Below are 13,593 nucleotides of genomic sequence, written 5' to 3'. Positions count from 1 at the left end.
ATTATCAGGCTACACCTATAATTTTTTTTTTAGGCAAATAAGGGCAACAATTTGGTAAGCAGTCCTCTGATAACTTTGGGAAGAGGACATTTAACTAAAATACTCTTTTGTTCTGTTTTCACATCACATTATACAGTGAGAACTAACCTGGAACATTTTAGTGCTGCTGAAACAAACATGTCGACACTCGCCTTGGGTTGTGTTTACAGTGTGGTAACTGGAGTAAATTAGCTTTTCAAGTAATTGGTGGTATCATAAACCCCAGCAGCAGCATTGGTCTTAGGATCAGAGGGCACATTACAAAATCTGTCCAAGCACCAACACAAAAGCCAAATTCATAAATTGATTCACCTGTAACAATAGAATGGAATAGGAATCAGATTATGAATGTGTGGGCAGCACAGCTCACCGGGTTTTGGGTTCCTTGAGTGATGGTGTGTTACTCATTACCTTAATTATCCATTAACTGAAGGGCTCCTCCTTGGTTTTACCAGCTCAGTTCTGGGTTTCTATTCCACCCCTTGGTTTCACACAGAAGCCCTCTGGACCAACACAAATACCACGATGTTTCCCAGCTCCAAGGAATGCTGTTCATCCCCAGGAAGGCAGGCTGAGAGGGAAAATGCTTCATGATAACATAAAGCATTTTCCAAAATTAAAAAAAAAAAAAAAAAAAAAAAAAGTCTGGAATACTGTACATACTCTTGTCATTTTAAAGGACCTTGAAATACCAGGAACTAAAGAAGGCTGTGCTTGAGTTGCAAGGACAGGAGATGGAGCCAGGCAAACCCGTGGTACATCTGCAGCAGAGAATGAGCTCTCAGGCACACCAGAAAAGGCTCCTGCAGCCTACAGGTGTGGGAAAAAGATAAAATCTACGGATTGCACTGAGAGGACAGTGATACAGAGAGGTCCTTCAGGTAAATACCAGATAAAGATCTGTGCTGCAGAAAGCCCAAATTTGACATCAGAGAACTCTGTCTTTTAGAGAAGCTTCCTGAATGCTAGGCTGCAGGCTTAACACTGTCTTTATATCCCCTGCTAACATGCTTTTATGGTTCTTAGTGGAATTATCACCTGTTTTTCTTACATCTTTATAGCAAGAAGTAACTAAACTTCTTCAGAAAGTTCTTGCAATAATTGCTTTTTAATTAACAGTAAATTATATATATATATTTATATGTAGTGAGTGAATTCCAGAGCCTGTCCTGAAGACATCCCCTGACTGATAATCCATCCAGATACAATTGCAAGCAAATGGTGACTCAGGCTAAATTAATTTTTGGGGATGCTTGATGAATACTGCAAGCTTGCATTTGGAATATAGGTGTGCATATAGTGGCTGAGGATATAAGTGTTTATTATACTCTTTTTTTTTTTTTTTAGCTATATAGAGGCTAATATAGTTTTAATAGTGCAAACATTTTCCTGTCTGAGGGGAAGACAACATTTTTTAAATTAAACACCAATTATATTATGAACATTCCCTTACAAAGATGGATTCAAGAAAAACACAGATTGCTTTTAACACAGCCAAGGACATTTTATTGCCTTGATTTCCAAGGACCCTGTCAGTCAGATGGGAGATTGAGAAATTTTAGAAAATGTAGCTCTTTATCTCACTGGGAAACTGTGTCTGTTTTTCAAATATGCCTTATGCGCTCAACCTACTCCTATATAACTGCATGTCAGTCCTCTGCTAAGAAAACCTGGAAAAGGAATGAATCATCTTTCCACACATCAAAAAAGGCTTTAAAGTACTAAAAGTATCCAGGAAGCCTGAGTGCCCTAAGCAGATATTAGTACCAATATTTGTATATAAGACTTTATAGACTAGAGAATTTGCTGTCACAGGAAAGTTGTGAAATTTATTTTAAAAATTATCTCATATTAAATTGTATTAATTTAAATTAATTGCATTTTATTTGGGGAGTTTTCTTCCCTTTAAGAGGTGCAGCTTAGTTTTTATTAAAATCACATTCCCAGCAAATCTGTTTTTGCAAATATTCATTGACTATGTGTCAGATTTAGAAAAAAAAAAAAAGTATTCACATTTTGGTGAGAATAATGATATTTTAAAAGGTCATATTTAGAAAAAAGGGAATATAGCAGGAGAATAAATCAGTGAACACTGAAATCCTCTATTTTTTTTGTCTATTTTTAATAAAACTGAGCCACTATTAGCAAATGAAAATGCAAAAATCTTTGTGCCTTGAGTATTTCATGGAAAGCACATGTCCATTTGATTGTGTTCATAGCAATCTAGTCAATAAACTTTGTGCAACTTATAGCAAGTAAGATCTGAATTGATGACTTAATTTCCCAGAGTTTAAATTTCCAAGAAATGGCAAAATGTACCAGCATAGGGCAGTAGTTTGCTATTGAGAACATAATGCTGTTCATTAACTACATTGAATTTTAAAGTACAGCTGCCCACTCCTATTCAGTAGTTTTTTCTGCATTCAAGTAACTTAGCTTTGATCTGTACCATGCATGTTTCATAATTATTTGCCTTTGTGCAGTTGCTACATTTTTTCGCTGTTACATGCCCCTTTTGTCCATTTGGATCTCAATCCTGGACACCATCCAAGCAGAGTTAAATAGAATACTGCAAACCTGGTAGACATACCAAGATAAAATTCATCTCTGTTGTTTTTGGGTGCCCCAAACTCACAGACTGCTTTGTCATTGATGTTGAGCTGCAACGCTGTTCTGCTGGTTGGGGCTGAGAGCCAAGATGCTCTCAGCTGGCCTGAAGTCCCTAAGGCTGCTTCATATTTGAACTTTTTCTGTCTGCAAATTAACTGTGGGAGGGAAGGGGCTGAAGCCTCACTTTCTTCAATATTTGTGGTGATATTTGTAAAGTTTTAAATTCAAGATAATCCTGTTCATAAGGCTTTCTTCAAGTGTAGTGTTAGTTGTGGACTTTGAATACCTGCTGACATTTAATCTGAGCTCATCTCACATTATTGACTTTATATTTCCATCAACGGCCTTAAGTTGTAATCAGTCAAATGTTACATTAAGAATGACATATTGGTATATGGTACAGTTGATAAACAAGGTTACTTGGTACTGCCCTCATATGTCTGTGTTATTCTGTACTGAATTTTGAAAATGTGTAGGGACTACATTCATACATACAGGGTTGCTCAGGAACTGTACAATATTTTTATAAAACAATCACTGTATTGCTTAAAATCCTACATTCCTTAGTTTGGCTTGTATGTTAGTTCTATTACTTGCTTTCTGGTAGCCTTTTGAAAAGACACAAAACATATTTTTCCCCTCCAGATTTAATCTTACATTTTTGTCAGTGTTATCAGCTGCTCTGAGTTCGCAGCATCATTAAAGAAAAGCAGTGGTGTGTGCAAGTTGCCAATTAATGCATCCTTTTATGCATCCCATTAGGGACTGGTACATCAGTCCGCCTAAGCGTTTGACTGCCTGAGGGATTTTCCAGAGATTTCCTTTCCTGAAGATATCTGAGGGGATTCTTCTCTTGCTGAAAGCTGGAAACCCCAAAGTAACTGTAGATATGTTATGACACACGGTTTTCTGCTTTGGCTCTATCCTTCACAAAGACCAACATATCTAAAAGGAGGAATGTATTTTGAGTGTTGGAGTCCTGCAGCATGATTTAACAGAGTTACTGGTGAAATCTAGCCAATCTTGCTCTTCATAGCTGAAGGAGGATTTTTTTCCCTATCTAGTAATGCTGTCGCTTTTTACAATGTAAAGCAAGAACAGAGGCTGATAGACATCAGAAGAATCCAACTCAGGTACTGCAGTGCTCCTGTTGCTCATTGTGCCCACACAGAAGGTTCAGATGCATTTTGTGGATGCAGACTTAATACTGCCGAGTTCAGATTAACCAACATGCAGGATGTGACCACAAGTGCACCAATGCATTCATAACCACATTTATGTTTGTCCGTGTTTATCATCACAAGCCGTGTGCTTTTTAGGATTTAATTTGTACTTCTGTTCTCTCTGTGAAAACCTACATTATTTTACTACCTGGATAGAAAAAAAAAGTCTTCCAATTTTGTAGCTAAAGTAGAAGCACATTTTTAACCATCTTCTTGGCCTTCAGATGCAAATTCAATGCAGTGCTTTGGCTGGCATGTCCCTTAGGCCAGGTATCCGTGAATAAGGAAAGAAGGAGTAAGGACTGAAGATCAAGGCAGTGCAATAGACCAGTTATTTCAGCCCATGTAATTTTTTTTAACTGTTGTTAATTGCTTTGACTTACTGTCTTGGTTCCTCCCTTTATTCTGTCCCTTCTTCCTCCAGATATCTTAATGTTGCTGCTTCCCACCTTGCATCTCGAGGCTTCCCACCTGCATATCCCCGCACAGAAACATTCCTGCTATGGGTCGAGGCCACTGCTGCAGCCGCCTCCTCTCATGGAAACAGCCCCCAGCTTGCCTCTTTCGTCAGGTCAGACAGGAACACCTTTGGGGCCAGCGGCCAAGAACTGCCTGTACTAATATCTAGATACCTAGAGATATATATATATATATATACACCTATATATTATATATGTCAGGCTTGTGCTAAAATTAAATATATAAATAAATAAAAAGGCCGAGTTGGGTGCTGCTGATCTCTGGGCATCAGTTGCTAAGCGGGTCAAACCAGCCATAAGCAGTTTTGTATAGTTTTTTTAAAATTATTATTTTTTCTCCCTGCTCCCGAGGATCCGAAGAAATGCCGTGATGAAACAGACAAACTGTCCTGAAAGATACGACAACAGAGCACTTGACCCGCACGCTTTATTTTGTAAATAAACAAACCGGACGGAGCTGGCAGCGGGCGCAGCGCAGGCACGGGGCGTGCGAGCGGGGGACACGGGGAAGTGCCCGGCCCCGGCAGCCCCGGCTGGCCGGGAAGAAGGGGCCGGGAAGAAGGGGCCGGGAAGAAGGGGCGGGAAGGAGCCTGTCTCCTCCCGGAGCCCCTCCTCTCTCCGCCCCGGCTGGGAAGGAGCCGGCCAAGGCCACGCTCGGCCGATCGATCGCCCCAGGGGCGGCCCGGCCACGTCACTGCCCGCCCGGCCCCCCGCTGTCCTCAGGCGCCCGGCGACGAATCCGCGGCTCGGGCTCCGTCCTCCCGCCCCGCCCGGCGGCGGGCGAGGGCGGCACCCGCGCCGGCTCCGCATTGGCTCGCCCGCGGCCGCCGATGCTCCCCGGCTCACTCCGCTCCGCTCGGTTCCGCTCGGCTCCTCTCCCAGCGCCGCCGCCATGAGCGCGGATCCCGTGGTGTTCGTGTCGGCCGCCAGGACCGCCGTGGGTGAGGGACCGGGCGCCGGTGCTCCCCCGGGCTGGGTGCTCCCGGCAGGGCCGGGCGGTGCCCGGTGCTGAGCGCTCTCCCTCTGTCCCCTCCAGGCTCCTTCAACGGCGGGCTCTCGTCGCTGCCCGCGCACGAGCTGGGCGCCGCCGCCATCCGGGAGGTGCTGCGCCGCGCCGGGCTGGCCCCCGAGGAGGTGTCGGAGGTGATCCTGGGGCAGGTCCTCACCGCAGGTACCGCCGCTTCGGGCTTGTGCCATTGAAACCGCTCGGGATGCACCTTCCCGAACCTCAGCCCTTGCCGCTGGGAGCACGGCTCCTTAACAAAGGACCTGAGAGGCGGCGTGGCTGCTTCTCCACGCGTGGGTGGCTCTGGGTGACCGAGAGGATGGGTTTTGGGAAAGGATAGTTCGGGTTTTCTTTAAATCCCTTAAGTAGCCAACAGTGTAAGTGGGAACATCAGTTTCTCTTCTTTGCATCCTTCTCACCTTGATCGTCTCAGCTCCTAAATTTAGCATCCTAAATAATGGTAACTCTAAGATTTTAAGAGCTTGGCCTGCATTTTTATTTATCTGCAGGACTGACCTGCAAGGTCTGTGATGCCACTTGTTTGGAGACAAATATTTTGATTTAATGAAAATGCAGCTGGCAGGGAATTGTTTGTTTTGAACTTGCTCCCGCTTTTTCCAGGGTAATGTTTTAACAGGAGAATCGTAGGCAGGTTTGTATTTTAAATGTGGAGGAAGGGAATATGTATTTTTGTCTTAAAGATGATTCAGATTCTTCTGTATTTGTAGCTTGCTGAATGATGGGCTCTCTTAGTGCTTTTCTTTGTGTACAAAGAACTTTGGCCTCGGGAGATGCAGATGAAGACTGTTTTCTTTGAATATAGGGCTCCTATTATCTCCATCAGGATCACAACAAAGACTGGAAGCTTCAGGTCCATATGTGCATAATTGTGCTTTTGGTTTCCATATGAACTTTCAGGAAGAGTTAACTGCTGGTGATGTACAGAAGATGTCAAAAAGAAACTCTTCAGCCAGTAGCAACACACATAACAGGCTAGGGCTAATCTGAAGTAGTGTTTCCTCTGACCCATCATCAAAACCAGAATTGTAGATATAAAACTATCAGTAGCAGGTATTTATTGATGAATATAAATGGGAGAGGTTTCTGTTTATAGATTACTGCTGGGCACTTCTCTACTCCTGCTAAAAGTAGGAGCGAGCTCTACATTTTGTGGAAAGGGGGTATTGTTGTGAACAGCGAGGAGGCAGATGTTTGTGTTTTAAGAGCAGTTTTAAGCAGGATGCTGCCTGTTCCCGCAGGTGCTGGCCAGAACCCTGCGCGCCAGGCCAGCGTGGCTGCGGGAATCCCGTACTCCGTGCCCGCCTGGAGCTGCCAGATGATCTGCGGGTCGGGTTTGAAGGCCGTGTGCCTGGCTGCTCAGTCCATACTGACTGGAGATTCCAGCATCGTGGTTGCAGGGGGCATGGAAAGCATGAGCAAGGTACAGCATTAGACTGGCATTGCGCTGACGCACCGGGAGCAGAGAGCCCGATGTTGAAACCCTGCGTTTGCAGGCTGGCACCTGGGGGCAGATGGAAAGGGTCGCTGCGCTTGTGAATTAATTGACACGTGCAGCAGTTGACCTCAGTAGCATGCTTCTTTTAGGAAAAGGAAAAGACTCCTACTGCAGCTACTGAACACACACTGCACTTAAAATTCCATTTTCATTTCCATCTAGCCCTGTTGTAGTGATTTGCTGTAACAGATCACAACAGACAGGATTTTTGTATTGCAGGAAGCCCAGAGAAGGAATAACTGCAAATGTCATTGTTCACCAAGCAGTTAGAGCTTGGAAAGAAAGCAAAGCAGATTTGTTTTGAGGTGTCCATCCCAAGGCTGTATTTAGGAATGGGTCTGAGCTGGTGATCTGATGCCCAAGAACAGATGGCCTCTTCTGCCAGGGCTCAGCTGCCTGTGTTGAGAGTAATGCTGACATTCCCTGACAGGAGAGTGCAATCGGGAACTACCTGGAGCAGGCTAGCAGGATGGGAGAGCTACAGCCATGTGGCCACAGGAATGATAGATTTGGTCTGTGGAGAGGAAACAGCACTTGTAGTGTGGTGATCTGCTACCAGGAGATGCACAGGCCAAATGGCATGCCAGCTGGCAGGCTCTGGAGGGACAGGCAGAGCTGGAGAGGCTGCCAGGATTTGGGATGGGTACCTCCAGCCAGCAGACAGGGGTCTGTCTCTGCAGTGGTCTGTCTAAATTATGTACTGGAGATGTAAACATCTCATTCCTTTCAAAATATGTTTTTGCAGGCTCCTCATGTCATTCACATGCGAGCTGGGGTGAAAGTGGGAGAGGCTTCCTTGCAGGACACTATAATCTTTGATGGCCTTACAGATGCTTTTTATCAGTACCATATGGGCATAACAGGTAAGTGGTGACAGTCCATAAAATGAAATGGTCAACTGAAAGAATTCACTGACAGGAAATTTCAGAAATCTAAAGTTACAAATAACATGTTTCAAGCTGTCCTTGTGTTGTAGTCACGAAAAGGAAAGAAATATGTAATATTGAAAGGCATGAAGGCATTTTCCATTTTGTTGGTAAAGCTACTGTTCTGGGCTTTTCTTCTGTGTAAGCTAGTTTCTCTGCATCTCTTTTACATTTGAGAAATTTAATTTCAGAAAAAATACAAATAAAATAATCTCTGAGTGGAACTGGAGCATTCAGATTTACAATGGGGAGGAGTTAGGTAAAGTGTCCTGTGCATATGTGTGGTTCTGCAGCTTCAGGTTATTGCACCCTGGATGGGATGGTCAGCCAACTGCTTTTCCAGATCCTGCTTATGAAACAGAGTGACTTCAGAACTGTTCCCTTTCCTGAAGTGGCTAGACAGATCTGAGCATAGTAATTCAGAGAAGCAATAAACTGCAAAAGCTTATTTGCATTTGTATTTAATTTGATAAGATCACCTGGGAGGAGATTCCACATAGAAAAAATTTTCATCCTCAAGTGAAAATGCAGTAGAAAATCATGAGTAAACAAAATGAAGAAATCACAATGAAAATGGTTCAACAAACTCAGCTGCTTGCTACAGCAAACATTAATGACTACATTTCTGCTTACAATTTTGCAACTTAAAATTTTGGCATTTCCTGATGGCGGTTTGCATTTTGTCCCTGTTTCAGCTGAAAATGTGGCCAATAAGTGGCAAGTCAGCAGAGGGGAGCAAGACCAACTTGCTGTAGAGTCACAAAAGAGGGCAGAGGCAGCACAGAAAGCTGGCTATTTTACAAAAGAAATTGTTCCTGTTCTTGTACCTTCTAAAAAAGGTAGGTGTGAATAGATAACGAGAGTTGATTTTAAGGAAAAAAAAAAATTTCTGCTGTGTCTCCTGTAATCAGTGGATGGTTCCCCATTTACACATCCTTTTTACAAGCATGTAGCCTGTTGCTCTATTTTTCAGGTTTCAGTTGTTCTATTTTAAATAAGAGAGAAGCAAGGCAAATGTGGAATATCTCAGTGTGGCTTTCTGCAAATACTACTAGTGTGTTTTATTGAAGATAGAGTAACAACCTAGACAAAGCACTGACTTAATATAGGCTTGGATATGGTACCAAGATCAGTATTTTTAATTTTCTTAAGACTCCTGCTGCACCAGACTTAAAACAGTCATATTGATCTGGCAAACCTTGCCCATCTAGTAAAATATATAGTGACAATAATTAGGATTACTAATTAATTATGTAGTCAGGTTGCATATAATGGGTATGTTTCTCTTTATATCTCTGTGAGGGATATAAACAGACCTATTACAATGCTTGAACCAAAGGTCTGTTTCTAGAGCAGGGGAATTCCCCAGCTCCCTGTGAGGTAGATGCAAAACCTGAATTTTACAAAAAGAAATCAAGAATCAGTTCTTCAACAATTCCATTGAACAGACCCTGTAGAAAAAGTCCTGACATTAGACTGGCTACAAACTATTTCATGTAACAGTTTAGATGATGATGTTCAACGACACTTGACTACTCTTTGTAACAAGATTACTAGAAGTATCATTTGAAATATAGCCTCCTGCAGAAAGAGAACTATTGGGTTTGAACAGAAAGAACAATACTGACTTATGCACAACTAGAGAGTATTTTAGCTGCCAGTGTTTGTCTTAGAAAACCTGAGCTATCTGCCCTGCTAGGAGGAGCTGGAGGGTTACAGCCATTTGTTAAACTGCCTTGGGTTGGCAGCTGTCTCCAGCATAAGAATGCCTTGTTGATTGAAAGGAATAGAGTGTCCCACTCAGCATGTTGTTTTTGATGTCTTGCTGTTTGAGATGTGTTTGTGTGATTAGACCTTCCTGTGAGCATAATGCTCTGTTTTGCAGGCCCTATAGAAGTTAAAATAGATGAACATCCTCGACATGGGAGCAACTTGGAAACAATGGCAAAGTTAAAGCCCTGCTTCCTGACAGATGGAACTGGGACAGTAACAGCAGCTAATGCTTCAGGTTGGTCCATCTGGTTTAAATAAAATGGAAAAGAACAGTAGCTGCTTGTGGCTCAAAGCAGGGTCTCTCTGAGGGGTGTGGCTGCTGTGTTTTTACTGCCTTGCAGGAAATGGTAATTTTGACAATGTAGGTAGAACTCCATTTTAGATGTGGTGGAGGATTTCTTTACAGAGACATCTTTTATTTCCTGGTTTTCTATGAAACACTACAACATTTTGGACAATAACAGCAATATTTGATAAGCTGGAAAGAATATTTCCTTTTAAAACTGTCTAAGGGATGCCAGTCTGGAAAATGGAAAACTTAATGATTCCTGTTTGAAAATGTTACTCCTGTGGGACTGCTGCAAGCAGCTTTTAAACATCTTCCTCTGTCCTTATGCTGCCCCTTCCAAAGCCTGTCCAACAAATCTGATGTACTTCTTTTTCAGATTGTACTTGTGATTCTATTTGCAAAGCAGCTGGTGGAAGAATCAAAATGTGTCACATTTGCAGCAATATAGTTTCAAGTGTTTGTGGTGGAGAGCAGACGTGGCTGATAAGAACAGTATCGACCTATACCAATAAATGATTTGTGATTATGCAAGCAGGAGAAAGTGTTACAGTAAAAGCCATAAAGTCCAACAAATAAACACAAGTTTTTTGTTACTCCACAGGTTTAAATGATGGAGCTGCAGCTGTTCTTCTGATGAAGAAATCAGAAGCTGCTAGGAGAGGTCTTATGCCTTTGGCTCGGATTGTATCTTGGGCTCAGACAGGTATAGATCCGTCTATTATGGGAGTAGGGCCCATTTCAGCAGTAAGGAAAGCTGTAAGTAATCACTTATCTATGTATTTATTATGTTAAAACTCTTGCTTTTAATTGTTTTTTGTTTTCTGGCCATGTCTTGTTTTTGCCCTGTTTTAAAGAAAACTTAGTAAGAAAAAAGTAAACTATGTGAAAAAAGGACTCAAAATAGTGTAGTATATATGATTAGGAATCCTAGTGCTGCTAGGCTACTACCTACTTGTTGGAAAAAGAAAACCCAAATGCATATATGTATAAATGGACTTCAGAGCATAAACTAGTCAAGTTTGTGGTATTATACCTAGATAACCTAGGAGGCTAAATATCAAATTTTAGGGATGTGTGTAACTAAACTAATTCAGTGACACAATTCTGATGCTGTGTCTGCCAGGTTAATTTTTACATCATTGCTTGTATTTGCAATAGTGCAACAGTGAGAGAAGAGCCACTGACTGCCATCTGCATCAGCAAATGGAAATGGTGCCCTTTGTGTTTCAGTTTGGCCTGCAAAAAGCTTGGAGCTTACAGATTGGATTCCTTTCAGATGTAGCTAAACAGGAAGGTACATTCCAAAACCACATCTAACTGAACCCACTGATGTGCTCAGTGTTAGTCCACAGGACAAGTGTGCTCAATGCCCCAGTGAGCAGCCCTGCTGGTACCATACTGCTTGCTAGTACAGACATAACCCAAGGCAGCCCCAGCTGATTTTTTAAAGCTTAGCTATGAAATTGAGCATGAAACAGATTTGCTTTAATGTTCCTTATTTTTTTAATACTTTGTTAAGGCCTTATTTTTTTCACCTCTGAAATCTCCTGGTGATGTGGAGTTCTGACTTGAACTCACCCAAGCTCTGTGGCTTTTGACAAGAAAATCAGAACTGTAATGCTGAAGTTTTTTCTTACCAGATCTCAAACTGTTCTTTTAAATGAAGAGTGCAATAACTGCATATACAATACAGCTTAGTTTAAACTGTGGGACAGACAAGCTGTACCTATAACTGCATACATACTATGAAAAAGGGCAACTTCATAGAGCATGGTCCTAATAACACTAAGGTTGTGGCTTTGTTTCCTTTATGGGCCATTTATTTAAGATTTGGACTCGATGATCCTCATGTATCCCTTCCAAATCAGAATATTCTCTGATTCTGTGATTAAACTTTGTGTGTTATCAAATGTTCACACCCTCTGTGTATTATGGTTATCACTTCAGAATCTGAGATTACCACTTTATAGTGCAAGAATTTTCTATGTTATACATTTAGTGTTACAATAACATAGTGTGTCTTAAGCTTTTCCCAGAGGAATGGGATACTCCATACTGTCTATTTTATCTAGTAAGAAAAGGCTCTCCTCCTTGACTATAGCCTGGGAGGTGTACTAGTCTGGCTAGCCTATGTTAAGAAATATCATTGCTGATGATTCTGCTGATAAAGTATTGCTGTTAGAAACAAAGTGAGTGGAAGTAAAAATTTACACGTGAAACATGCCTAAGCCTGTACTAGAGTAGGCAATTGCATCACAAGTTTCTCAAGTGAAAACGAGCCAAACTGTCTTCCAAAATAGTCACCTGTAAAAAGCTTGAAGTGGCAGCTTTCAATGTAAAGGCAGGAGAGACTGGAAAATCAGATGTGGCACTGATCACTAATGGCTGACACCTCTCTATGTCCCATGAAAAGATCTCTGTCAAGTAGACTCCCTAATGGAGTCAGACTATGTCAAAAAAAAAATTGCTTTTAGTCTGTTAAAACCTGCTTTTGAATCCAGTGCTTTTCCTAGGAAGGGCACCAGGTAGTTTGATTCTCACAATTGCACCACCACTGCTATGCATGTAAAATTAGTCAAGATTTTTATGAGCACCCAGCATTATTACAGCTCGTTGTACTGACTTGTCTGACACTGAAATCTGTTGTCTTCAAGAATTGTCATCAACACTAGCTATAAAAAATTGTTTTCTTTCAATTTTTTTGAAGTGGTAGCTTCAAAATCGCCCAATTTACATCTTATGAAAAGCTTCCTCTGGTGCTAAGGAAGACCTAAAAGATAATAAGGTCCTATTTGTATTGTTTTCTCAGGTTGACAAAGCTGGCTGGACTCTGGAACAAGTCGACCTGTTTGAAATTAATGAAGCCTTTGCATCACTGTCTGTTGCAATAGCAAAAGAACTGAAAGTAAACCTAGAAAAGGTAATGATTTGTAGGCTGGCATTAGTTTGCCTCCTGTAATTCAAACTTGTCCCATTCTGTGCATGGAGATTGTAAAGATGAGCACAGTTCTCTTTCAGTCCCTTTGGTGTAAGCAAATAGGGAGCCCCAGCAGGCATGTCCTCATCCTCACACTGCTCTGCCCACTGGCTTTGCTAGCAGACAGTTCCCCAGATGAACAAGTTCCAACGTTGTTGCAGTGGATTTTTATGCAAATCTAGGCAACTGCTCAAGCATACTTAATTTAGAATTTGAAATTGCTGCTGCAAGTGTATTTGCCACAGTATTCTTTCAGTGATGGCTGAAAGAAGCATGGGTATTATTCTCCCTTCCCTAAATTCACCTCTTATCTTCACAGTGAAAATAGCATCCTTGCAGAAGTACTGGTTACTACCAACTGTTGCACTTTCTTGTATGAAGTGATGTTTGGGGTTTCAAGCTCACAAATAATCAAGGGCTAGATCCCAGTGAAGTAATTGATGTTGAAAGTCAGCTAAGCCAGCTAAATGTTCTTGACTGTCTGTATTGGCTTTTTTTTTTTAGATCAATATTCAAGGTGGAGCTATTGCTCTCGGCCACCCTCTGGGTGCCTCCGGTTGTCGCATCCTTGTAACTCTCCTGTATGCACTGGAACGAACTGGTGGAAAACGTGGTGTTGCTGCTCTCTGTATAGGAGGAGGAATGGGAATTGCCATGTGCATCGAGAGATAAATGTGAGGGAATGAATGAGCAGCTAGTGTGAACTAGCTTTTAAACATTTTACTAATAAACTTCTAATAATGGAGCTCACATTC

At 42.0% G+C, this 13,593-nt stretch overlaps 1 protein-coding gene across 1 annotated transcript; it reads left to right on the top strand.

Annotated features, from left to right (window-relative positions):
* Positions 1 to 5,018: 5,018 nt before the first annotated feature.
* ACAT2 (acetyl-CoA acetyltransferase 2) lies at positions 5,019 to 13,588 on the top strand. Its single transcript, XM_079297832.1, has 9 exons — positions 5,019 to 5,292; positions 5,388 to 5,522; positions 6,617 to 6,798; positions 7,619 to 7,736; positions 8,495 to 8,638; positions 9,685 to 9,807; positions 10,463 to 10,617; positions 12,671 to 12,781; positions 13,343 to 13,588. Exons 1-9 carry the CDS (start codon positions 5,244 to 5,246, stop codon positions 13,508 to 13,510), a joined length of 1,185 nt encoding a protein of 394 aa, XP_079153958.1. The 5' UTR covers positions 5,019 to 5,243; the 3' UTR covers positions 13,511 to 13,588.
* Positions 13,589 to 13,593: the final 5 nt, after the last annotated feature.

The sequence above is a fragment of the Erithacus rubecula genome (genome assembly GCF_903797595.1).
Source record: "Erithacus rubecula genome assembly, chromosome: 2".
Classification (NCBI taxonomy): Eukaryota; Metazoa; Chordata; class Aves; order Passeriformes; family Muscicapidae; genus Erithacus; species Erithacus rubecula.
Note: the sequence above shows the minus strand (reverse complement) of the source record. Positions and strands in the feature narration are given on the sequence as shown.

Coding starts and splice junctions, on each gene's coding strand:
- ACAT2 (XM_079297832.1), top strand. CDS start 5,244: ATGAGCGCGGATCCCGTGGTGTTCGTGTCGGCCGCCAGGACCGCCGTG. Junction 5,293..5,387: donor GGCCGCCAGGACCGCCGTGG/GTGAGGGACCGG, acceptor TGTCCCCTCCAG/GCTCCTTCAACGGCGGGCTC. Junction 12,782..13,342: donor TGAAAGTAAACCTAGAAAAG/GTAATGATTTGT, acceptor TTTTTTTTTTAG/ATCAATATTCAAGGTGGAGC.